Source organism: Panthera tigris, chromosome C1, assembly GCF_018350195.1.
Source record: "Panthera tigris isolate Pti1 chromosome C1, P.tigris_Pti1_mat1.1, whole genome shotgun sequence".
Lineage (NCBI taxonomy): Eukaryota > Metazoa > Chordata > Mammalia > Carnivora > Felidae > Panthera > Panthera tigris.
The window spans coordinates 191,320,140-191,344,548 of NC_056667.1; the positions used below are offsets into that span (position 1 = coordinate 191,320,140).

Consider the following 24,409-nt stretch of genomic DNA (forward strand, 5'->3'; position numbering starts at 1 on the left):
AGCCGCCTTAGAGCCCGCCGCTTACCGCCGCAGGGGCTGGCCCGCGCGGGGGTTTCCACCCAGCCGTCGACACCCCTAGGGAATTCCCCGCGGGGCCACATTCACACACACCTTCCTCCGGCAAATTTCCGCCGCCGGGTTTTTATCCGCCAAAACGGCGCGGCGGGACTCAGACCACTCCTCCCTCCGCCCGTCCCTTCCCACCTTCGCCGCCTCCTCCCCACTCCCCGCGGAACGCCTTCGCCTTGGCCGAAGGAGCCCGAAGGCCTTCGGCGAGTTCCGCCTCCAGCGCGGGGGGCGGGGCCGCTCGAGCTCCTCCGGGCCGAGCTCGGCTGTTTCCGTGCGCGGCCGCTGCGCACTCGGCACTGGGCGGCGCTGGCTGGCTCCCTGGCTGCGGCTCCTCAGTCGGCGGCGGCTGCTGCTGCCTGTGGCCCGGGCGGCTGGGAGAAGCGGAGTGTTGGTGAGTGACGCGGCGGAGGTGTAGTTTGACGCGGTGTGTTACGTGGGGGAGAGAATAAAACTCCAGCGAGATCCGGGCCGCGAACGAAAGCAGTGACGGAGGAGCTTGTACCACCGGTAAGAGGAGCAGGAGGAGGAGGCAGGAGCCGGAGAGAGCCGGGGGGACGGAGGGGGGACGGGGAGGCGCCGGACACCCGCGCTCGGGGCCTTCCCCTCGCAGGAGGGGCCGCGGTAAAGATGGAGCCTCCGCCCGAGCCCCACAACATCGCCGCCGCTCGCAGCGAACAAAGAATAATGGCGGCGGACTGGAGCCAGCGGCGGCCGGGGCGGCAGCGACTCTGCCTGCAGCCAGCGGCGGCGCTCATGGCGGGGGGCGGCGGGCGGCGGGCGGGGTGGGAGCCGGCGGCCGGGGGTGTGTGCGGGCGGCCGGCCGCGGCGAGCTGGCGCCCGCGTTCCCGCCGCCGCCGCCGGGCCGGGCCGGGCGCGGAGCCGGGAGCCGGGAGCCCGGAGCCGCCCCGGGGGAGGCCGCCCGCCGCCCGCCCGGCCCGGCCCGCCGCTGCCCCCCGCGCCGCCCGGCCGCTCGCCCGGCCCCCGCCGCCCGCCTCGCCCCCGGCCCGGCCCGATCTGGCCCGGCCGTCCGCCGGGGCAGCGCCGCCGGGGTGCCCGCGGGGGGTGGAGGAGGAAGAAGGCGACAGTTGAGGGCAGAGGAGGTGAAGGTGCCTGCCTTCCCGGTAGCCTCGGTGTCTGCCATGCCCGCTTCGCGAGGGGAAGCGCTGCAACGTCTGACCTACTCTTCTCTCCACTCTTTGTGCAATAAAGTTCGAAACCAAAGGTTTCCTCTCGTTCTGTATTTTATTCATGCCCTTTTCCCCCGCTCCCACCCCATTGGGGACATACTGTTTTCTGTTCTTTTCTGCTTAGTTGAGATGGTGAGAGCCGTGCTTTTTAATATAATTTTTGACTCTTTTCCCTCGCTCTTTTTTTTTTTTTTTTTTTTTTATTAGGCAGTAGTCATGGAAATGCATTCTTTCGGGGAGGAAGGGGGGGGCTAAGAAAAACATATTTGTAAAACTTTTTAAAAAACTGTTGGGATCCTGTAAAAGGGAAGCTGCTGTTTGAAAACAGTTTCGGTTTTAACCCTTTTCAAAAAGGTAATAATCACTTGAGATCTATCATTCTGAAGCACTTCGTTGAAACGAATATTAGGCGATTCACTTTTGTTTTACATCAATTTTTTATATTTTGGGGGCCAACAATGCCAACCGAGTTTTGGTCCTCCGGATCTCCCACCCCCAACCAAGCTTCCCACATGTCTCTGTCTAAACTTAAGTAAGAGATTAATACTAAATCTAAAAATAAGCATTTAGAAGTGTCCAGTGTTTGCTTCCCATGCAGTAAGTAACCCTTGCAGGAGACGGACAATAGTTGAAGCCACAAGGCTTGTTTTTTCTTTGCCTGTTGGTAAAAAGAACCGCAGAAAAGTCGTTGACACGTTAAAGATTAAAAGACAGTTTTTAAGGGACCTGGAATATGACCTATTTAAGTTTGTCATACCTTCCTAAGAAGTTGGAATTTCATCCTAGACTTCGTTTGCATCAGTTCTGCCTTTAAAGGTTTGGTTTAAAAGATAACTTCGGTTGCCAGCTCTTGAAATCTTTTTGCACTCACGGCTCATTTCCTGATTTAAAAGTAAAGCCCAAACGGTTATTTTAGGTGATACAAAAAATGAACACGTTATTTGTTTTGAAAATACTTACTGTCATAGTGTGATAGCATTGTGATGGATACTACAAGGTTTCTTGTTCAGAATAAATACTGATTGGTAATAGAAGCACTGTCTTTTGATTTTTTTCTGTATCCAAGTCACTTTTCCAAAACCTACTTTATCCTAGTGCAAGTCTTAAAAAAAAAAAAAACAAACCTTAGAAATTTATCATTGCTGGGAAACTTCATTAAGATGCAGTAAAGAGTTTACATAAGGATTGGGAAGATGATCTTACTTCCAAACACTGAAGAAATTATAGTATTGATGATGTGATAGTTTGCTGTGTGTCCTGAAGATTTTCTGCAAGCCAGCATCAGTTGAGTAGACTATTTGTCCCTTACTGAGAATGTGTGACAATGACTCTTTGTGAATTAAAAAAAAAAAAAAAAGTGTCCTGATGGATTTTTTTTCCTCTCGTATCCAGAAGATCTTTTACGTTTTGTTTTATTTACAGATTGATAGTCTGCAATTCTTAGCAATTCCAAGTGGAACTTTTCAAACTTTTATATTCATTAATATTTGAATGTTCACTTGGAGCATGACCATAAGTTATACTTATGTCACTTCCCAGGTCAGTAGAAATTACAGTTAAATATGCTTGCGCCTTTTTTTTTTTATTGGACACATGTATTCAGAAAGCAAATGAATCTTTGACTGAGACAGACTGAAAAATGTTAAAAGGACACTTAAAACCGGTGTTACCCCTTTTTGAATGACTTTTTTTTTTCTCACCTGAGAGCCTAAGGAAACTTAGAAACCCAATCCATAAAATGGTACCTTCCTTTTCCTGCTTTTTGACATTCATTTTCTTGATTGTATCTAATTAACAGCATTTTTCATTTTTGTAGAGAAGTAGCTTTACGTTAGCTCTCATCCTAAGACATTGGGTTTTGTTTTTTGGATATCATATGGTCATAGTAAAGCCAAGAATGTATTCCCTACTTCACCTCATTTAAAAAATCTTTTCCTGTTTTTCCACAGTACAGAAAATTGTATCTTAATGCTTACAATGTATCACTAAAATTTATAATTTCACTTACTCCATAAAGTAACTTGTAGAGACGGTTATAAAGACTTGTTTACAGCAGCCTGTGGCAGAGTCTTACGAACGTGTATTCCTGGATGTACAGTGTCACTTTCCTGATGGCTGCGGAGCTCAAATCTGAATTTAAGAACAGCAAATGGAAAAAAATGCAAGGATTTCTTTTTTCTTAGTCCTGTGTGAACTCATCTCTGCTACAGAATCACTTGAGGCAATAGTTCGTGGTAATTCAAATATTTGGTTAGCATTTACTGTGACAATGTAGTTAGTGGAAAGAGCACGGGGTTTGGACTCACAGGCCTGGGTTTCATTCCTGCTGTTGCCACTGCTGTCATGTGCCCACCCTCAGGAAATTTTGTGACCTACGGAAGTGCCTTAATCTTTCTCAACCTTAGTTTCCTTACCTGTTAAATTAGAATACCGCCCAATTTATAGGGCTGTGAGATAATTATAAAGTACCTCCTTAGGGACTCAATTAATGATAGCTATTCATTTTTAAGCTTTATTTTAACTTCCTAGCTATGGGACCTTCAGATTTCTTCATTCCTCAGTTTCCTTCGTCATAAATCTACTCTATCTACCTCATAGAAATGGAGATATTATATAAGTTAATACATATTAAATATCAGGCACTTCACAAGTGCTCATCAAATATTGCCTAAAATATTACAAATTATTCAGTAGTGGTAGTAGTAGTATGTTTAGTCCACTGGGCCGAAAGCTACAGAGACTCCAGAGATGGATTACACTGTTTTATCTCGATCCTCAGGAAACTTTGGGGGACGTGACGACTAATAAGGCAGAATGTATGTATTTATATTTTCAATTTAATTTTTTTAGTAATTCATTCAGATAGTCCATGATTCACCATAAAATGTAATACAGCAGGTGGTCATGTGATACACCCTCACTCTCATCCCCATTGCTCAAGTGTTACCAATTTGTCCTTGTAGCTAATTCTATCCATGTAAAGGCAAATATTGTATGTACTCCCCGCCCTGTGTTGCACATTGTTTTTCTTTTTACAAATGGTATTATATACTAAATACACTATCCTGTATCTTGCTTTCTTTCACCTAATACAGCTGAGTAATTGTTTTATTTCAGTATATTAAGGGCTTCATTTTTTTTTTTTTTTTTTTTTAATGAGACAGTTCATCGTATGGATGTGCCTGTGTTTATTAACTGGTTAGTGAACTGGTTTTATTTTTGGGTCTTGTATGACCTTTTAAACTAAGGGAATCTGTCATTATGCCTTTATTTTTTTAAATGAAAGACATTTCTTTTGAATAAGAAATACCAGTTTCTGACAGGAAGTGGTTATTTGAACTGTCTTACTACCTTTTTAGCTCCAGTTTTTAAAAGTTTTAGTGAAGTGATCCAGATGTGCATGAAAAGGCAAGTAAGGTGGGTAAGAGTTAACTCACAAAATGAGTTTAGTCTGAATGTAACTCTTTTGTTGAGATTCTTACACCCTGAACAGACTACTTCTATTATTGCACCAAAAAAGTGTCTATAGTTTTTTCTCTAAATGAGAAAGAACAACTCAAGTACTTTTTTTTTTCCCACTTAAGCAGACTGTTCTCATGCGATATTACTACCTCCTAATGCTGATCGGAGTACTAGCTTTGTCCCTGTGGCATTTTGTTTTCACATTAATTTTTTCTTTGATGATTTTCTAGTATTTCTTAGTGTAATTATCAGTGAGTTTTATATTTTATACCTAATTAAGTAGCAATAAATATAGCTAATATATAAATAGAAAGAATGCTTGTCTATATGCTTGTCTACTTAGACTTTACTGCTTACATGGTGTGTGTGTGTGTGTGTGTGTGTGTGTGTGTGTGTGTGTGTGTGTAAGTCCTTGGTCATCCAGTTGGACCAAGTAATACTCATTTCAGCTAGAACACAAAACAGGTTTCAGTACCTCTCTTTTTCTTTTTTTTGGCTCTTCTAGGTAGCATTTAACTATTTGGTACGTTTTACATGCTGTTAGTGTATTTATCTTTAAAATACACATGCTGTAAGTATTTTAAGTTGATTAAACTTAGAAAGAAAATGATAACTAATAATCCTGTAGCAGGGACACACTTAAGGCCCTTATCTTTCAAAAAACAAGTCATTAAATGAAGCTGTTGTGGTGTATCTCATTTTTTGTTTGCTCACATTGCCAGTTACTTGAGCTGAAGTTCTTAGTGTAAGAATATTGCCTTACTATTATTTTGAGGATTTACTAGTATTTCATGTTAAGTACTAATATTTTCTGTTTTTACCTGCTCAGTTAGTAAAAACACTAATCTTTACAGGTTTGGGGAGTTGGAGGTAGATTAGTGAAATCTGCAAAGGCAGAAAATTTTCCTTCTGGAACACATCTGTGGGCGACAGGGAATTAAATGATTTCTCACAGTATGCTGAAATCAGTAAATTGCCTTTTGTGGTAGAAGTAAAGATCATGAACTAAATGGACAAACTGATAATGTGAAAATGACTGTTTTCTGCTGCCAGTTTTACGTGTCATGGTTTAAGAGGTGAACCCTGGTCAACTTTCTGAATCCGTAAGAAGAAAAGATGGTTTCAGTCTTATTCTGTACCATAATATCTGTAAATGTAGGTTTTGAGACATGTTTGTAACTTGGATAAAGAGTAGCCATTGGATTTTCTTCACATTCAGAATGCTTCTCCCCCCTTAACGTATACATACTCCTCTTTGTTTTGTTTTGCATTCTTAGCTCTGCCAGATGTGGCCTCATAAAGATAAGTTATGTTATATTTTACCTAGAGTTTTACTCACCTGTTTTCTAGTTTATCAGAAAGAAGAGGGGGAAAAAGGTTAGTCATTCATATTCTGGTATGTATTCCTATAGATAAGTAGAAGACAGTATTTTACATCTCCAGTGATGAAAAATTACCTTCAATATGTATTTAATCAGTTCTTGGGGCTAGCTCATGAATTTCAATTTAAAAAAAGTAGTACTTCTTGGTAAACTTTTAAATGTCTGAGTTGCTTTTTCTTATGCTGGGGTAAAAGTAAAAAAGGAGTTTACCACGAATGTGATGGGCTGTCTGAACAAAGATGAAAAGCATTTATCAGTTTTCTTTCTGTTGTTGGATTAATCTAGGATCTCTGAATAATCTAACAAAGAGCAAGATTGGGAGAGTAAAAGGTCTGAGGGATCATTGGTGAGTTTCTTGCCTCAAGGGGAGAAGTAAAGACTGACCTTTTGTTGTAGAAGAGAGAATCCAGTAGGAAGTTAAAATTGATAATGATGTTGGTGTAGGAGTAGAGGGTAGGTCTGAAAGTTGACTTACACCAATGGTAATAGGAAATTTCTTTCCGAAAGGTTAGTGAATCTTCTCTGAAACTGAGATTGCTTTCTTCAACTTTAAGAGTATATCTAATGAGCTGGTTATCTGTGTGAGTTTCTGGTTATGATTTTATGACCATATAAATGTAACTAAAAATGTTTGTAATTCAGCCAAAGCTGAGTAACCATTATTTCTGAGGGTCATTATCCCTATTTGTGTAGATGGTTGGCAATAGGAGACTCAGAAATATCACTGAAGTGAAAATTATTGCTTGTTCCGAACTATTTGTATTCTTAAAGGGGTATCATTTCTTTAAAAGTTATCAGTAGCAGCTTTGTTTGCTGTGACGAATAATAATGATGCTTTGGTTTTACTTACTGTCGTTTATCAGCCTAGTCATTTATTCAGTGAACATTTATTGACCATTGACTTTAAAGTGAGTGAAATAATCATAGGAAGATTTATTCAGTTAAGTATTTTTGTAGATGTTAAATGAAGCGTCATGCTAGTTGCTGTAAACAGTAAAGCTGGAGAACCTTCAGGAACCTACAGTATAGTAGAAATGACAAAAATCATGTAAGAAAGAAGGATTTATACATGACGGAATATCAATTTTTCACTACTGTCTTGAAGGGCTATACAGTTTAGAAGAGAAAGAGTTTGGTGAGGAAAAGTTTTAGGAGAAAGACAGAATTTAAACTGAATACTGAAGAACTTGGATAGGTAGCATTGAAAGGCAATGTGTTCTAGGCAGTGGTAAGGACAACCAAAATGAAGACATGGAAGTAGAATGAGGTATAAATCAAGAAATAACAACTTTGAATGAAACATTTTAATTTGAAGCACTATATTTGAGAATTATTTCTAATGAAGAATTTATTATGATGCTTGTATGAGTATAGTGTATTACTCATAATACTCTACCATATTGGGGGAATTCACGCTTAACAAACTTTTACCATTAAGGGAGGGAGTAACTCCTTCATTTTTTGCAGATGACTAAACTGAGCTCTGGAGAACTTAAATGATTTATTTGCTGGAAGAGCCTTTTCTCTGAGCAAGAAATAACAGTAAAGCATAGGCTTCATCACTTTTTTGTAGCATTGTCTTTTTGTGATGAAAGTTTTCACGTTTCTAGCTTTATTAATGATCTAGAATTTTTGTTTTTAAATGATAGTACTATATAGTAGTTGTATAAATAGGTATATAAAAGTTCACTTGGAGGAAATATTCTAGCCAAGGTATTAAAAAAATATACTGGTTTCATTATCTTACTAATTAGATCTACATCAGTAGAAAGACATGATTTGTTTTTTTCCATAATTTGTTGTATTTCTGTCATTTCAAACTGGAAGTTTATGGTTTTAAATCATTGTTATTAAATATTTTTTGGAGGGAATTTATAGGCAAACTGGTCATAACGATTAGTTTATAATTGCCTAGCCCTTTTGTATATAACACATATTTTATCTGTTATTAGCTTGTAAGCGCTTTGAGAGAAAGTTTCTTGTCTGTTTTAAACTGTAGTCCCCATAGTTTTTGGTGGAACACTTCTTATGTAATAGGCACAGAAAACGTATTTGTTTAATGAATGATTCCCTCTTGGGATGGTCACAGCTTTGAAAGGCAGGATTAAAAACAGTTCCTGTAGATTTGCACAGATTAAAGGAAGCAGACATACATGCTTTAGATAATTAAAACTTACTGAAGTTAAAGATTTATTTTTTTAAAGCCAAGGAAATTATGCTCATTTTCCCATAGCTTAAAAAGTTTTTCCACTTTGAGTTTTCATTAACCTCTGATGCCTTACTAATACTTTTTGCCTCTGAGACTTGAGAAATGGCATAAGATTGTATAAATCAAAACGACCTTACCAGAAATCACTACCAGGTCAGTAAAAAATAAGTAAAATAAAATAAGTAAGCTTTATAAAAAGGGGCTCCTGGGTGGCTCAGTCGGTTGAGCGTCTGACTCTTGGTTTTGGCTTAGGTCATGATCTTGCGGTTCATGAGTTCAAGCCCCTTGAGCCCTGCTTGGGATTCTCTCTCTCTCTCTCTCTCTCTCTCTCTCTCTCTCTCTCTCTATCTCTCTCTCTCTCTCTCTCTATCTCTCTCTCTATCTCTCTCCCTCCCTCCCTCTCCCTCCCTCCCTCTCCCTCTTTCTCCCTCCCTCCCTCTCCCTCTTTCTCCCTCCCTCCCTCTCCCTCTTTCTCCCTCTTTCTCCCTCTTTCTCCCTCTTTCTCCCTCTCTCCTGTCCCCTCACTCATGCTGTGTCTCTCAAAATAAATAAATAAACTTAAAATAATACATCTACCTGAAAGATTGGACTTCATGTTGATTCTTTTAGGAGTAAAAATAAAGATACATAAAATTGAAGTGAATCTTTAAGTAAAACTTTGCTGTTGTCTGTTTGTAATTTATCAGCTTTGTAGCTTAACCATGGCTAATGTTTATTATTATTTTTTTAAGTTTTTGAGAGAGAGAGCATGAGCACGTGAGCCGGCAGGGGTGGACAGAGGATCCGAAGCAGGCTCCGTGCTGACAGCAGAGAGCCCAGTGTGGGGCTCGAAATCACAAAGCTGCAGTCAGCCACCCAAATGACTGAGCCACCCAGGCGCCCCAACCATGGCTAATTTTTCAGTGTAGTCCAGTATGTCCTTGGTCCCTTAGGTGCCAGGCTTTTTCTAGTGAGCAAAACATAATAAAAATGCTTAGCACGTGGCTTAATTGTTCATGCAGTTCCATTGCCAAATATACAAAGAATTCTTCACATTTTCTAATATTGGAGGCTGTGTGGTACAGCCCTGCACAGTCTTGCAGATTCCTTGCAAATCTCTCAACATGTCTAGTTCTCCATCTGTGAAGTCAGAACTAAAAGCAGGATTCCTGTCTTATGACTTCTCCTGTAACATGTGCCGTCTCACTTCAGGAAAAGTGAATTTTCACTCTTCCGTGTCTAATTTGTAAATAATTCACCAAGAATAGCATTTCAAAATTTAGTTCAAAACAGAGCTGTCAAAATAATAAATGTTTAACTTTATAAACACACTTGGATATTCATTTTCCATTTGAATGTAGTGATTTTCACATAGTCTCTCAGGTTTTATTGAGTAAATGAAGTAGTAGGCTTTAAATATTTAACTTCAGAGCATAACTTTTGTGGGTCCTTACAGTTTTAGCATTGAGCTAGTTTATGAATCAACTTAAAATTTTAAGAGTTTCACTCTTTAGTCAACACAGAAATTGCTTTTCTAAAAGTAACTGCATGTAGGTGGTGTGTAATCCTTTTATCCTTAAGTCCTTTAAAAAAAATTCAGCTCCAAAACATCCATTTAGTGGAACTTCATATGTAGAAGTTTATATAGGCTCACTTCTTTGAAATGCTTAGGTGTAAAAAGCTGTAAACAGTATTGCATGGGAAAGAAAGGAGAATGGGAAGTAATGGGATAAAATGTTATCTAAAATAATGCACAGTCATGGTTGCTTCCTTGCTAAGCAACACTGTTTGTCTCTTGGTGACCAGATACATGAAGGCTTGTTTGAGAGCCATAAGTAGTCTTACGTGAAGGCAAGCGAGGCAAATACATTTTGCCAATACTTAAAAAATAATGACTTTGGTTTGAGAAAACACTAAAGCTTTTCTGTTGAAAGGTACTATAGAATTAGTCCTAGGAAGGCTGTCATCGTGCAGTGCATTTCTATAAATCATGTAACATTTTTCTAATTCACCGTGGTAAGTACTTTGAGAACAGTGTCTTTCTTGTAGCACATGCTACACATTTAAAAATGACTTTAAAAATAGCATCCAAATACTGTGGTAATTATGAAACTGCAATAAATAATAAAATATAAATATTTAACTTTTTAAAGCAGTTTCTCTGAGTTGAGTCCAATAAATAAGGAGTTAATTTTATTAAATAAAATTGAAAAGATTTCCTTTTCCTGTATGCTGCCTTCGTTTTTCGGTAGTGGTGGTTGGGTTATACTGATATTTACTACTGATAAAAAGACATTATAAAAATATATAAGCAATCTTTAGGCTTTTATTTTTGTATTAAAAATGTTTAAAATTCATTGAGTTCAAATCACACAGAATTAACTTCATGTACAACTTCTTGCCTTCCTCTAATATCTGGACTAGAGGCAGATTTATTCTCCCAATTAAGGAAGAAAGACCTTGGTAGGAGCACAGAGTAAACTGTTTCTGAAAACTGTGTTAGAATTTACTTAACTTGATAAAGACACCAATTTATTTTAGTTTGTCACATTTCCCATTCATACTCTTTTTCAAAAAATGTATAATTTCATTTTGTTAGGGTGTGATTATTCTAATAAAATTTTACAGTTGAAGTTGGTACCTGTTGAGGGGGGGGTATGTGTGTAGGTACGTATATACCTATATAATACCTACAATGTGTATATATACGTATATACGCATTATGTATACACATACAGCATTTGAATATGCTGTTTTCCTCTCTGGTTTTAGTGAAGATATGCTATTTTTAATACCAAACGACCATTTACTACTAGCATCAGAAACCTGAAGCATTGCTAAATTTCCAGTATTGATTGCATACATCTCCATTCCACTAGATTGAGCATATTAAAGAGTGACATGACAAGTACTTCAAAGTTAACAATCCCCAAAAAATGTACGGGGGAAAAAAAATAGAAAAAACGGCAGTACAGCATAGTTATTGACTGTTGGAAAGCCGAAGTCTTGTGTAGCACCTGAACATTTCATTACTTTCTTTAGTAAATTAATCATAACACTTTAGAGAATTAATCAAGACATGCTGGAGTTGTTAAGAATGTGTTAGAATGCTTTTTAAATAGTCATAATATCCTAAAAACGAAATAAGAGGCACAAAACATGTAGAGAGTATTCAGTATCGCCATAGATGTTTCTACTTACACTTCTGCAAAATATTTCTAGTAATATATTTGACTATGACAACAAAATAATCATATAGTTTTTTGGTTTTTTTTTTTTTTAACGTTCATTTATTATTGAGAGAGAGACAGAGCATGAGCTTGGGAGGGGCAGAGAGAGAAGGAGACACAGAATCTGAAGTGGGCTCCAGGCTCCAAGCTGTTAGCACAGAGCCCAAAGCGGGGCTGGAACTCACAAACCACAAGATCATGACCTGAGCTGAAGTGGGACGCTCAACCTACTGAACCACCCAGGCGCCCCAAAATAATCATATAGTTTTAAAATCATGTGCCCAAATGTACCTTTTACACATCAAGGAGGTTACCCTGGAGACTTTAGAGTTGTGCTTTCCTTAAATCCCTGGGCTTTGAGGTTAGGAGGCATCAGCCACTTGTTAGGGTAAGGGTGAGGTTTTTTTCTCATTTATAATTAAGGTCATTTGCATTTAAAAAAATCACAGCATGTAATCTTATGTTCCATTAGTTATGGCCGCGTTATTCATAAATCAAAATCCTGGATTAAATTGGTCATAGACTTAAGGAATTAAAAAGTAAACTAGATTGTGGAGGAGATGGGTTTATTTTTTATAAAGTTGAACCTGAATAGAATGTTTAGGATTGTAAGGACTGGGGCACTTCTTGAAGGTCAAAATATTTTGGGAAGCAGAACAAGCTAAAATCTGCAGCATTCATTCCTTTTGTAATGACTTTTCAGCAAAAGTGACAGTATGAACTTGCTTTCTTGTTTGCTGAGCTTTGCTTAAGTTGGCAGAGGCACATAGATATGAACATAGTGCTGCCAGAAATCTGTCCCTGATTCAGTATAGTTCTGTAGAGGTGCTAAGTACGTGAATTAATTAATTAATTAATTAATTTTCATTAAAACTCATTTATTACCAAATTTCAGTTTCAGGTAATTCCCATAATATTGATTCCTATGACAGTTATTTAGAAGGTAATTCCTGACAAGTTCAGACAATTTGATTTAAAAAATTACCACTAATGTATACATGATATACTGGGTCTAGCTAATCTGAGTGAATTAAATGCTGCTTTATTAATGACGTTTTCACTGGTCAGCTTTTAGAATCTTGGAAATCCCTGCAACTTCCTTCTCAGCTTTATTTTTTATACACTACCTCTCACCATCTGATTTATTATACATTTTACTTACCTTCTCTCCCTGCTCCCACACACTAGAATGTAAGTTCCACAAAAGGAAAGTGTTTTTAAAAATTTGTGTATTTCTTTTTCCCGAGTGATTTGACCGTGCCTGGCATGTAAGTGTTCAGGTCTGATACCCTAATAAAAGTATAACGTATATAATGTAAGTTGTGAAAATTGGAGATGTTGTTGGTTTTATTTAGTTACTTGTGGTGAATTCTCTCAGGATATATTGCTATATAGAGTAGAAGTGAAATTCATTGCAATATAGAAATTCTAAACCCAGTAACTTTAAAGAGACATCATTCTCAATTCTCATTTTGTCCTAGTAGGAGATTGCTGATAGCTTTAGAGTGACTATTCTGTTATCATTTGTCTTCTCTCCTTGCTTCTGTACAGAATCTGACCCCAGCCACTGATTCACTCATTTCTCTAAAAGCATACTATAATGTCAGCCTTGGCTCATACCATTTTTTTACCAGAAAAGTTACCCTCCTTCCTCACATTTTTGAATTCTGTGTCCATCCTCAGTGCTGCTTTGGAGTTCCCCCACTCTCTTGACTATTGGAGAACATTTTCCTTTCCTTTAAATGTCATGGAAGCACTCATTTGACGCTTTACTGGGATGTTTTTCTAAACTACATTGTGAAGTTTTCAGTATCTACTGTCTTTACCATGTAAAGGGTACAAAGTGATACCATCTTAGATAAATTTCTTGAAGCTTTCTAAGATGGAAAGGAAAAACTTTTTTATCCTCTTTGAGAATTAAGAAAGGGGACTATAAAACTATTTAATAACTATTTAGTTGATTACTAACAATAAATGTGACCAGAGCAATGTAATGATAAAAGAGACGCTGTCCAACATTGAAAGAGAATCTTTGTTGACTAGTAGTCTGGTCTCGTAGCATTTTTTTTTTTTTTTTTTTAAGTACTGCTAATTATCTCAAGTTGTATTGCATTCTCATGATTTTATAAATCAGTAAGTGGTAATAGCCCTGTACTAATCCAAGATCAAGAGGCAGGCTAGGTGACCTATTCCTAGTGAATCTGTCTTCTTTTACTGTGTAAATATTATTATATAGTAAAAGGAAATACTTCATTTATATTAAGTGGCCTGCATAATTACGTGTGTGTACATGTATCTTGTGTCATTTCTCAGGGTCAGAGCATTTAAAATTGAAAGAATTCTTTTTAATTCATCTTCCTTGTTTTCATAGATGAGGAAACTGAAAATCAAAAAGTTTAATTTTTCCAGTGACTGCTTGGTGACAGATCCAGCTTCCCACCAAGTGTTAGGTTCCCTCTCCCCACTACTCACAGCCGCATTGTTTATTTCTCTGAACATTGGGTGAATAATGCAAAGAATCACTTCACTTTATTTTTCATAATGAGAGGCAGAACTCTAGAAGACATTATAGCAAAATGGTATGTATCCTTGTGAATTGGCTTAAATATTTTTGATTCTTTTAGGCATGATACTGTTTTGAAATTTGTTATAAACTTAGGGTTTCCAAAGGATTATATTAATTTTTAGGGAAAAATCAGGAAAATCTCCAAATTTTAAATATCAGTAACCCAGAGTTTTATAATTGTGAGAGTATTGGAAGAAGAACCCCCAGACTGTCAAGCTGATACTACATTTTCAGTGATATCTGAGATCCATCCTGTTACTGATGTTCCAGGCCCAGTATTTATACAACATTCTCTCTAAGCTTATATGTACCTAATATTTTACTTATTTCATAGCAGTATTCAGTCGTTCTTAATTTTTGTATTCCTGAAAAGCATTCATTTGTGTAATGAATTAAGAATCTCCTTTCTTCAAATGACTTTGGACACCCACATATTGGCTGTAGTCATTGATCCTGTGTCTGCATACTGCACTTCTGGCTAGACTGCTCCTGGGATGTTAGCAAAATTGAAGATTGTACATATGATACTCTAACATCTCTTCTCTCTCCACCTGAAGATACAAACAAAAAAGAGCAAAAGTTTTCAGAGTCCAGAAAGAATGCACCAACTTTAAGTGTCAGTTTAGTCTAGTTGAGAGACTGCTATTTCAGTACCTTGATGGTAAAATAGTGTCTGATTCAGTTCAGTCAGTGAGTTTCTAATCCGAAACAAATTGTTATTACTTAAACAATTCTCACTTACACTTTGAGAAAAGCACGTTGAGAATTTTCTGATGAAAGACAGTATTTGTGCTGTTGCTTGAGATGTTGATACCTCCTTAAGCTAAGAGTTATAAACATTAAGAAGGCTGTCCCCCTATCTGAAAAAGACTGGTAGTCTTCCTGGATGAAAGAAATGAAAATAAAACAGTGGCAGTTTAGATGAGAGAATCCTACCTGTTGAAAATATTACACTTTTGTTTTTGTTTTTGTTTTTTAAGAATATTACCTAGTTGGGAAGGGAAGAAGGATGAAAGTCCCATTCTTATTTTGAATGTGTCCTTGTAGCTATAATCATTGATGTTAACTAGTGGTTTTGTTTATTATAATATATTTTCTTTTCTGCAACAAAAAGTTATAAAGATGTTCTATACCTCAAATGTCAGAAAAAAATTAAGTAGTCCTGATGTTGTATAATGGGGGAAAAAAAAGATACATGATCCGTACCTTAGATTGCTTTTAATCAAATGGGGGATTGAAACTATATAGATGACAGCACAGGTTTAAAAAAAAAAAATGTGGCCTGGAATAAAGTTTTTTAAAAATGGTTGGTGTATACTCTGTCTACAAAGGAGGTATGATGATAAAGTTATATTTATCTTTATTCGCATTAAAATGATGACATGGGGGAGAAGACGGAGAAAAATTTATGGATTTCTGCCCATACTTAGCTTGACTGAGTTCAGTCTTGTCCTCAAATGGATTCACTTGCATGCTATTGCGATTAGGTGGTTTTCACATGCTATTTTCTTGCTGACCAAAAGTATGGACAACATTTAGGGTACAGAAACCATTTTGTTGTTGATGTTGCCTTGTTGTTAATGTCTTTCTTAAATTTTTTAGTTTAAAAGAGCACAGACTGTAAGTATATAACTCAGTTATCACAAGTGATCATAAAGTTACTTGATAATTTTTAAGAATAGTATTTCTGCTGTTTAGAAATATGGGGTAAGCAATTGAGGCAGGATTTAATAAAAATGGTAATTTCATATAAAAATATCTGAGATTAAAAATTTTTTTTCAACAGGTATCTCAAAATCATGATTGAAATACGGTTTTTTGGTTCATAGTTTTCAAAATGTTGTTCATGACTTCTGGAATTAAAATCTTTTAAATTGTACAAGTAATTCTGAAGTGATGCTGATGGGAAGAAAACAAAATGCTAAACTATGTAAAAAGTACAAGGTGAAAGTCGTCATCCTATCCAGTTCCACCACATCTTCCTCTGTCCAGAGCCACCGCTTACAGTTTAGTATGTAACTTCCCATACTTGTTCGATGCCTACATACAGCGTGTTTTACACAGTGTGACTTGTTTTTTTATATAAGTGGAATTCTCCTTTACGGTGTGTTCTGTGACTTGCGCTTCCACTCAGCCTTGGAAAGCTTTATCTGTCGTTATAGTACAGACTCCTTTTTCATTGTTGTAATTTCTTTAATGGTCCTTCTGATAATGGATACTTGTTTCCAGTTTTTCACTGTTACAAAAAATACTACAGTGAATATTCTCGAGCATGTATTTTTGTGAACTAGTCAATAAGGAAGGAGTTTCTTGTTGACTAGTAGTTTCTCTGTATTCTAGATGTTACTGTGTCAATTATATATGCAGATGTTTTCTCCCTACGCACTTGTCTTAGTGTCTTTTGTCATATGAATGTTGTAAATAACTATGCAGTTAAGTCTGTTGATCTTTTCATTTGTAATCTCCTTTGTGGATTCTATATTTCTATATTATTTATACTCATTTCCACAGAGATATTTTTACTTCCTTTTTTTTAACTGTCACTTGTAAAACTTTTTCTAGAACTCTGAATGATGGCAAAATGTATTCGTATATTATACATTACGATGGCATGTAATAATCACATAAGGATCAGTCACAATTTTGATGATCTATCAATTTCAGAGTTATAAAATAAATATAATAAATTCTGGAAAAGCATTGGGGCTTTTGTGTTATTTATGGAATCATAGTAGGTAGTCATTATTTTTAGTAAATTCATTTTTGACAGGTAATATGCCAGGCACTAAATGATAACAGTGGTACACAACTAAGAAGTAATCTCTTTGATTGTGAATCCTTTAGACACAATTATTACCAGAAATTTATTTCTGTTGTCAGAAATCTTTCCTCAGCATGTAGCTGCTGCTAGGGATTGTTCTCTGCTTACCTATGCTCCCAGTCAGTGCCAGATTACCCAGCAAATATACCAGCAAAGTAGGGTCCCAAAGTAAAAAAGAGCAGCCTTCATTAACTTACTCAGTTTTGTTTCCTGTATGTGTGCATGTGTAGTGTGGCACACTATACATAGGGTGAGGAGTCAGAACACTAATATTTGCAGTGTCTGCAGCCTCTAATTTGGCTCTGTGGATGTTTATCCCACCTTTCTATCTCGATACCCCACAACTTGGGCTGATTTTGTCCCAACATTTCCTGTGGAAGTAGCATATAATTTTCTGCTTCTTCCCTATAATAGGAGGGAATACCCTCATAGGAGGTACCATGAAGCCGATACATCTCATAGACCCTGTCATCAGCTCACTTCTACTCTCTACCTTCTTTCCATACCTAATTAGTACAGTTTGAAAAAATTACAGTTTTACTGGTACGCTCCTCCCCTTGTTCATAGAGGAGATTCATGGAAGGGAGGAATCCCTTCTTCTTTCTAGATGGAATACTGTCCCGTTAGGAAGAAGTGACAAGTGAAAAGACAGGTGGTTGTTTTTTTTTCCTTTTTGAAGGAACTAGAACTTATACAGCTCAGCAGATTTGGATGAGTTTGACAGTATTTCAGCTAGGTTACTATTTTTTTTGAACTAGATTTGAGTGCATTTGCTAATGTAACCAGTACATATACCTATTCATAACCTGAAATTTGCCTTTAAAGTCACAAAAGCACAAAGCACTGTAGTGCTTGTAACACTCTTCCATGTTATTGTAGGTAACTAAATGACCATGGAATCTGGAGCAGAGAACCAGCAGAGTGGAGATGCGGCTGTAACAGAAGCTGAAAACCAACAAATGACAGTTCAAGCCCAGCCACAGATTGCCACATTAGCCCAGGTATATAAAATACATGGAGAAGATTCCAAGTTATGTCTCTTCTAAGAGGAGTATGTTTCAGACAGGAAGATTTAGTTCTTATTATAGAGATAAGCATAGAACGAGCGGAGACATTCTTAGGGTATCAAAATTCCTGTTTACTTAGTATTATTAGCCTAATTTTAGAAATGATACAATTAATTTAGTAACATAACAGAAAACCGTATTTTTAAACACTAGTTATCTATTTGTAGTGACCTGATTCAGAATAATGACATTTTAATAATGGGTAGATTGTCTCTCTTAAACCAAGGAAGAAAACCTGGTAATGTTAACTATTTCGGTTTTTTTTTTTTTTTCATATCACACAGATTTATTCTGAGGCATGGGAATTTAGATAATCTGACAGGCTAAGTTTTCCATGTGCTTAAACTAAAAAATAGGATAAACAAACTGACACACAAGTAAATTTCAAGGATGATAATGGTGTTTGTTTCCTGTATCCTTTAAATATAATTCACGATTCTTTAACTTTGTCTTTGTCTTAAACATTCTATCTCTAAAGTCATATTCTCTCATCCTTATTTTTTGTTCTGGTGTATTTTTCCTCAAATATTTTAAATAATATTAACCATTATTTGCATATAAGTGAGAAAGGTAGTTGATATAAGACATAAACCTGCTAGATAAAAGAGTGTGATACTGTCTCTTTCTGATAAAGGCTCCCAGAAGAATATAATCCTAGCAGAGGCTCTGGGATGTTGAACTTCAGCGTCCTGAAGAACTGAAAAGCCCTCCTAGGGGAGTCCCTGAGTTTGAATGGGTCTTGGAGAATAAGGGGCTAACCACAGACTAAGGGGGGGCTACTACACTAAGCCAAAGTGGGGGCCAAATACTGGAGCTCCAGCAGGAGAGAGTCACAAGGAGTGGGCTGCTGTCTGTTTTCTCCTTATTACTAGGGCCCACCTCCACCCCTCAGGAGTTAAGGCAAAGCAGAATATATCTGGGGGTGAAGTAAATACTTGGATGAGGCAGGTGCAGAAACATAGGGGGAAAATCCAGGGCTTCATCAAAACGTGGTCAAGGCAAACATGCAGAGGTGAGAGTCTGGGTTTATCCAACCATTTGGCCTGGTAAAAAGAAGGTACAGTGCCAGCAGGGATCTTGGTGATGAAAACCTTCCACTTATCTGTCTCTTGGGTGGCACTATTGTGTCTGATCTGGTTGTCCTCTGAGTCTGCTATATGATGCATTCCTGGAAATTCCTTTCCCCTTACTGTCTTTCTCTTAATCGAGTTTGTGTTCTTGACATAGTAAAGCACGTTTTCCAGTGGTTTCTTAAGCAAGTTTGGGTAAAGAAGTCTTGGTAAAGAAATCCTTTTTCTTTCAAAGTTTGAAGGCATTGATCCACAATCACCAAGCAGTGTTGCTGTTTGAAAGGACTAAACCACTTTTTTTCTCTCTCTGGTATCTCTTCACAGTGCTTCACCATTTCATTATTAGGACCTTGGCTTAAATAGTTTTCATCCACTGTGCCATATATATATATATATATATATATATACGTATATATATATATATATATACACACATATATATATATATACGTATATATATATTCATTCAATGGCCCCTTTTATAGTGGAAACTCATGTCTTCGATTCTGAGCAATGTAAATTATTTGGTTGAAGATTTTTTTCTCTAGGATCCTTGTGATCTAGATGCTACACTATAGGATCGTTTCTCTAACTCTCTTTTCCTTCCTCTTTCTCTTTGTCTTTTTGCTTTGTTTTCTGGGAGATTTCTTCAGCTTCGTGTTCCAATCCATTTGTTGAATTTTTTATTTCTGCTGTCATGTTTCCAACAGTTCCTTTTGTTCTCTGAATAGTCCTTTTGTGTTTTGTTGTTGTTGTTGTCCTTTTGTGTTTTAATAGCATCCTGTTTATGTTTCACAAAGGCAATATTTTCGTTCATTTCTGAGAATATTAATTAGGTTTTAAGTTTTCTTCTCCCCATATAGATTTTTCTCTGTATAGATTTTTGCCCTTCAATTTGTTTTGGTCTCTCCATCTTTAATGTTAGAAGAAGCTTTCCTCAGATGTTTATAATTTGTGCTTGTCTGCTCAGGTTTCAAGTAGGGGACCGCAAAACTGTACCCAAAGCTCTGGATATGTTTGGGGCCTGATGCCTATAAGTTGTGAGCTTTCAGTGTAGGGTGATTATGGCCTTCCCAATGTCAGTATCTTTCAAGTCTTTATTCAAGCCCCTTGTGGTTGGTTAAGTTCCTCGGGGAAAGCTTTACTAATCTCTTGCTTACAGGGTAAAGGCCTGGGAGCTAAGTGAGAGAAGAAGACTGAAAGTTAGTTACCCCACCTTCAGCAGTGTCTGGTGTAATTTCCCCTATCCAGAAATTAAATCTCCATTTTTCTGTCAGCATGGAGTAGATTAATTATTCTTCCACAGGGAGTTATGGAGAGGGGATCCAATTGCTTCTCAAAGAGCCTTCAACCAGCCTTCCTTATTTTCAGCTCTCCCTTTACTCCACCTTCCAGGGTGACTTACTTAGATCCTGAACCTCTGAAGGATTTTGTGGTGCAAATCTGGCTTTCCCTGCATCTACCTCATGAGTTGGCCTTTTTTAGTACCATTCATCCATCTTTCCAGCCTCCAGAACTCTTCCTGTTGCCTTTCTCATTCTTTGCTCATGTGATTATGCCTGTAAAAACAGAGTCAATTTTATGAAGTTTCATTGGAGATTAGGAAGGAGCAAAATTACATGCGTATGTTTGATTTGTCATCCTCATCAGGCAGTCCTCTAGGATTGACCTAGAACAGAATGACATGATGTTTGAGCTTTAGGAAAGCTAGTTTTCTTTCTCTTCCCGTTTGTATAGTTTTGGTTTTTTTATTCTTAATTACAGAGTTTTTTTCATTTGCTCATCCATGTCCTTAACACATACGTTTCACATTTTTGTCATAGTTTCCTTTCATAAGTCTGATACCCAGTATTTTTTATTGTCATATTTAATATCAGAATATAATAAAAATTGTCAAATCCATGATTATAGTGGTCAAGGAACAGAAGAAATTTCAGCCCAACTAGTAAAGGAAGAAAATCAATCTACAACAATAATGAGAGGCCTCATTTTACTTTGAGAATTTAACAGAGATTTTTTAAAGTGGAAAGGAAAATAATCTTGGTTTTGACTATGAGAATGTAAATTTTTATGGATTTAACTAAAGAAGTAAAAGGATGATCATTGAATCTTTTTGTAATAGGCAAATTTGAAAACCTAAATATCTAATAATGAATTTATTAAACAAAGTATGTGATTTTATTGTGCAGCCATTAGAACCACTAAAGAAAATTATTACTGGTATGGAAAGATATTTATAATGGATTCAAAAAATAAAATAGATTCCATGATAGTATGTTATAAAAACAGCTACATATCTACAGCAAAAAATATTAACAGCGATTCGCTGTGGATGGTAGGAACAGAAGTGATTTTTATCTTACTTTGTCTATCTGTACTGTTTGTAAACTTATGATGAGAGGAGCCAGTATATAGAATGATCAGGGTAGAATAGGGATTATTCATTGAGTTAGCTTGCTACGTTTATTCTATAAAATAGAGAAGATGTAATAATTACTTCAAATATCAGAAGAGCTTTTGTATGGAACTAAGAGGAGATATTCTGAGTAACTTAAGCTGTGACTCTCAAACTTAAGTGCAGGGGAAAGTGTCCTTGGGTCCACTGAGATTCTGACTTTGTAAAGAGGCATCCTGTGTAATGCTAATGGAGGCAGTCCATGGACCACATTTTGAGAACCACGTAAAACTAGATAAGATTTATGGCAGTCAGAGAGAAAATGATAATAAAGAGGGACATCCTAACTGTCCAAACATGGATGCTTATGGTTTTAATCTCTACTTTCTTGGATATCAGATCAATTCCACCATTCCCCTTTGCCCCGCCCCCAACCACCCCAAAGCTTACTTCTTGTGTTCTCTGTTTCAGTTGGTGGCATAGTTAACCAATTTTTACCCAAACATGAATTATGTGGGTCATCCTTGATTTCCTCTCTCACCTCCTTCAACCAATCATTCATAAAGCCCTTTCTAGTCTGCCTCCTGAATTTTCATTAAATCACTTCTCTCATTCCCCCTCCCTACCACTAGTGCTTTACTTCTGGCTTTATCATCTCACCTTAACTACTGTATAATCTTTCTCAATCCCCTCACCTCCACTTTTTTCTTTCTCTGAAATGAACATCTTTCATACTGCCACTGAAGTGATCTATCTAAAATGCAAACCTCACCATGATACTCCAGAGTTCAAAAGTTCTTCAGTGTCTTTCCCAGTCTCAGGAAAAAACGCACGTTCTTTAAGGTGACACATAGGTGGCTTTTCATGACTAGCTCATCTAGCCCCAGCCTTCCTTTGTTACAGTGTTCTCTCTTCCCGGTTCCTACATTCATAAAGTAACACACTTAGGTGGTCAGTCTAGTAGTGCTGACTGCTTTCCATCCCTCTCTCCCTGAAAGTCTGTGCCTGTCCCAGGGAGTCATAATATACCTAACGTATATTCTTTGTTTCAAATTCACATTCTTGCCTCCCCTCCTCTTAGGTGCCAGTGGGTAGCTCTCCTCAGTGTGTTCATTTTTCTTTTGGCAAGCCTTATTATTTCACTGGATTATACTTATTTATGTTCTTTTCCTGATGCCTTCACACATGTAGCGCCAGTTATTTTCTTCATGTTTGTAGTTTCAGTTCTGACACCACCCTTGGCACCTGGGTCCCCAATAACTGTTTACTGAATGAACAAAAAATAATGAATCCCTGAATGTATTCAAACATAGGAACAGTAAATACCATCTAATAGACACATATGACATAAGAACCCTTTGAACCTGGATATTGACTCATTAAAATTGCCTTTGTGCCTCAGGAGAAAATTAGTATCTCTTATATTCCCTCAATTCTGCTTTTATTCCTTCAAGAGGAAAATAAATCCTTAGAATACCAAGTATCATACCAGTTTGATTTGGGGGAGTGGGAACTTTGAGTTTATAATACGTATTCATACTTTCTCACTAATGAAAGGCATGCTTGTAGTTAGTTTAAGAGAGAAAACTATGCTGTATATTTTAAGATGTATATTTGTTCTAGACTTAGAGAAGTTTTGCCTAAGTTTGAGAGCAGGTATATTTTAGAATATGGCTTATTTAACACACAATATTCTGAAGACTTCTATATTTCTTCAAAGCTAGCATATCTCTTGACCTTGGGTAAGTTACTTAATCTCTTGAGCACTTGATGTTTTTGTCTCTAAAATGGAGATAATCCTTATTACCCAGTCTTGATTTCTTCGAAGAGCAAAAGGAGAAACTGGACATGAAAGCAGGTAGGAAATTGTAAAATGTAAAGCACCATACAATTAAAGTGTATTTGGTATTCAGAGGAAGTCTGTGTTACAAATTTTGATACTGCATTAAAATAGTTTTTTGGTTTTTTGTCATTTGGAAGGATTTGAAAGGGAGGGGGCATTTATGGTCCTTTTTTTTTTTTTTTTTTAAAGAATATTAAATTTAATCATTAGTTTCTTTCACACCAGTGAAATACTTATCTAGCAAAAAGGTCATCTTTTTCCTGCTAAAAAATTGGTGCATATTGAGCATGACTACCTCGAAGGAGGTTATCTGTGATGGTAATTTTTTTCCATGTTCAACACCATAGGTATCTATGCCAGCAGCTCATGCAACATCGTCTGCTCCCACCGTAACTTTAGTACAGCTGCCCAATGGGCAGACAGTTCAAGTCCATGGCGTTATTCAGGCGGCCCAGCCATCAGTTATTCAGTCTCCACAAGTCCAGACAGTTCAGGTATGTGTATAAAAACTTCTGCATCTACTTTCGTAACTGTCATTTATAGCCATATCTCTCTCCTTTCAGTAGTTATGAAAATAGATACATATCTAGTTCAAAGTTTATTTCATTTTACAGTAAGGAATATGCTGCGTCTGTATAGTCACCTTACGTATAGGAATATATATATATATATATATATATATATATATATATATACACACACACAAGAACAGACCTAATTAAAAGACTTTTTCTTAAGATATGGAGGAAAAAGAATTGATTGGGGAAATCATTAACTATGTGGGATAAAGTGGAAATGTTTGGGAAAGACTAACCTGATATACCTTAGTTCAGGAAAATTAAGATACAAAAATAATAACTTAGTAATTATTTTCTAAATGTGCCATTGGAAAAAACTAAACCCTTGTCAAAATTAATAACCTTACCTAAGCTATTACCTGAATTTTGAGATCATTTAAAGCATTGTAAAACCAGCTATGTCTAGGCATGTAAGTTGGAGTATATAACTTTGAAATAATTGTATATTCAGAAAGTTCACCTTAAGGGTCAGGGATTACACTATGCACGTTACCTAATTCTTTGGAGACCTTGTTCCTTTGGATTGAATCCATGGGGAATAAAGGCACCTA

The 24,409-nt window shown here is 37.2% G+C and overlaps 2 protein-coding genes across 9 annotated transcripts in view; one reads left to right on the forward strand and one right to left on the reverse strand.

Moving 5' to 3' along the window:
- Positions 1-376: 376 nt before the first annotated feature.
- CREB1 (cAMP responsive element binding protein 1) overlaps positions 377-24,409 on the forward strand; it is a 60,766-nt gene continuing 36,733 nt past the window's right edge. For 2 of the 8 annotated variants that reach the window (XR_006220902.1, XM_042995180.1), the window contains exons 1-3: positions 395-576; positions 17,785-17,906; positions 23,628-23,774. Coding sequence is in view for 7 of the 8 variants with exons in the window: in XM_042995180.1 (XP_042851114.1) it covers positions 17,793-17,906; positions 23,628-23,774 (261 nt within the window). In the remaining variant the exon portion in view is untranslated. Of the gene's footprint in view, positions 577-13,889; positions 14,098-15,870; positions 16,096-17,784; positions 17,907-23,627; positions 23,775-24,409 lie in introns of those variants that run through there. The other 6 variants (XM_042995181.1, XM_042995182.1, XM_042995184.1 and 3 more) reach the window with 6 other exon arrangements.
- METTL21A (methyltransferase 21A, HSPA lysine) overlaps positions 20,512-24,409 on the reverse strand; it is a 60,240-nt gene continuing 56,342 nt past the window's right edge. Inside the window, exon 4 of the mRNA XM_042995194.1 lies at positions 20,512-20,711. Coding sequence (XP_042851128.1) covers positions 20,701-20,711 — 11 coding nt within the window. The 3' untranslated portion in view covers positions 20,512-20,700. The remainder of the gene's footprint in view (positions 20,712-24,409) is intronic.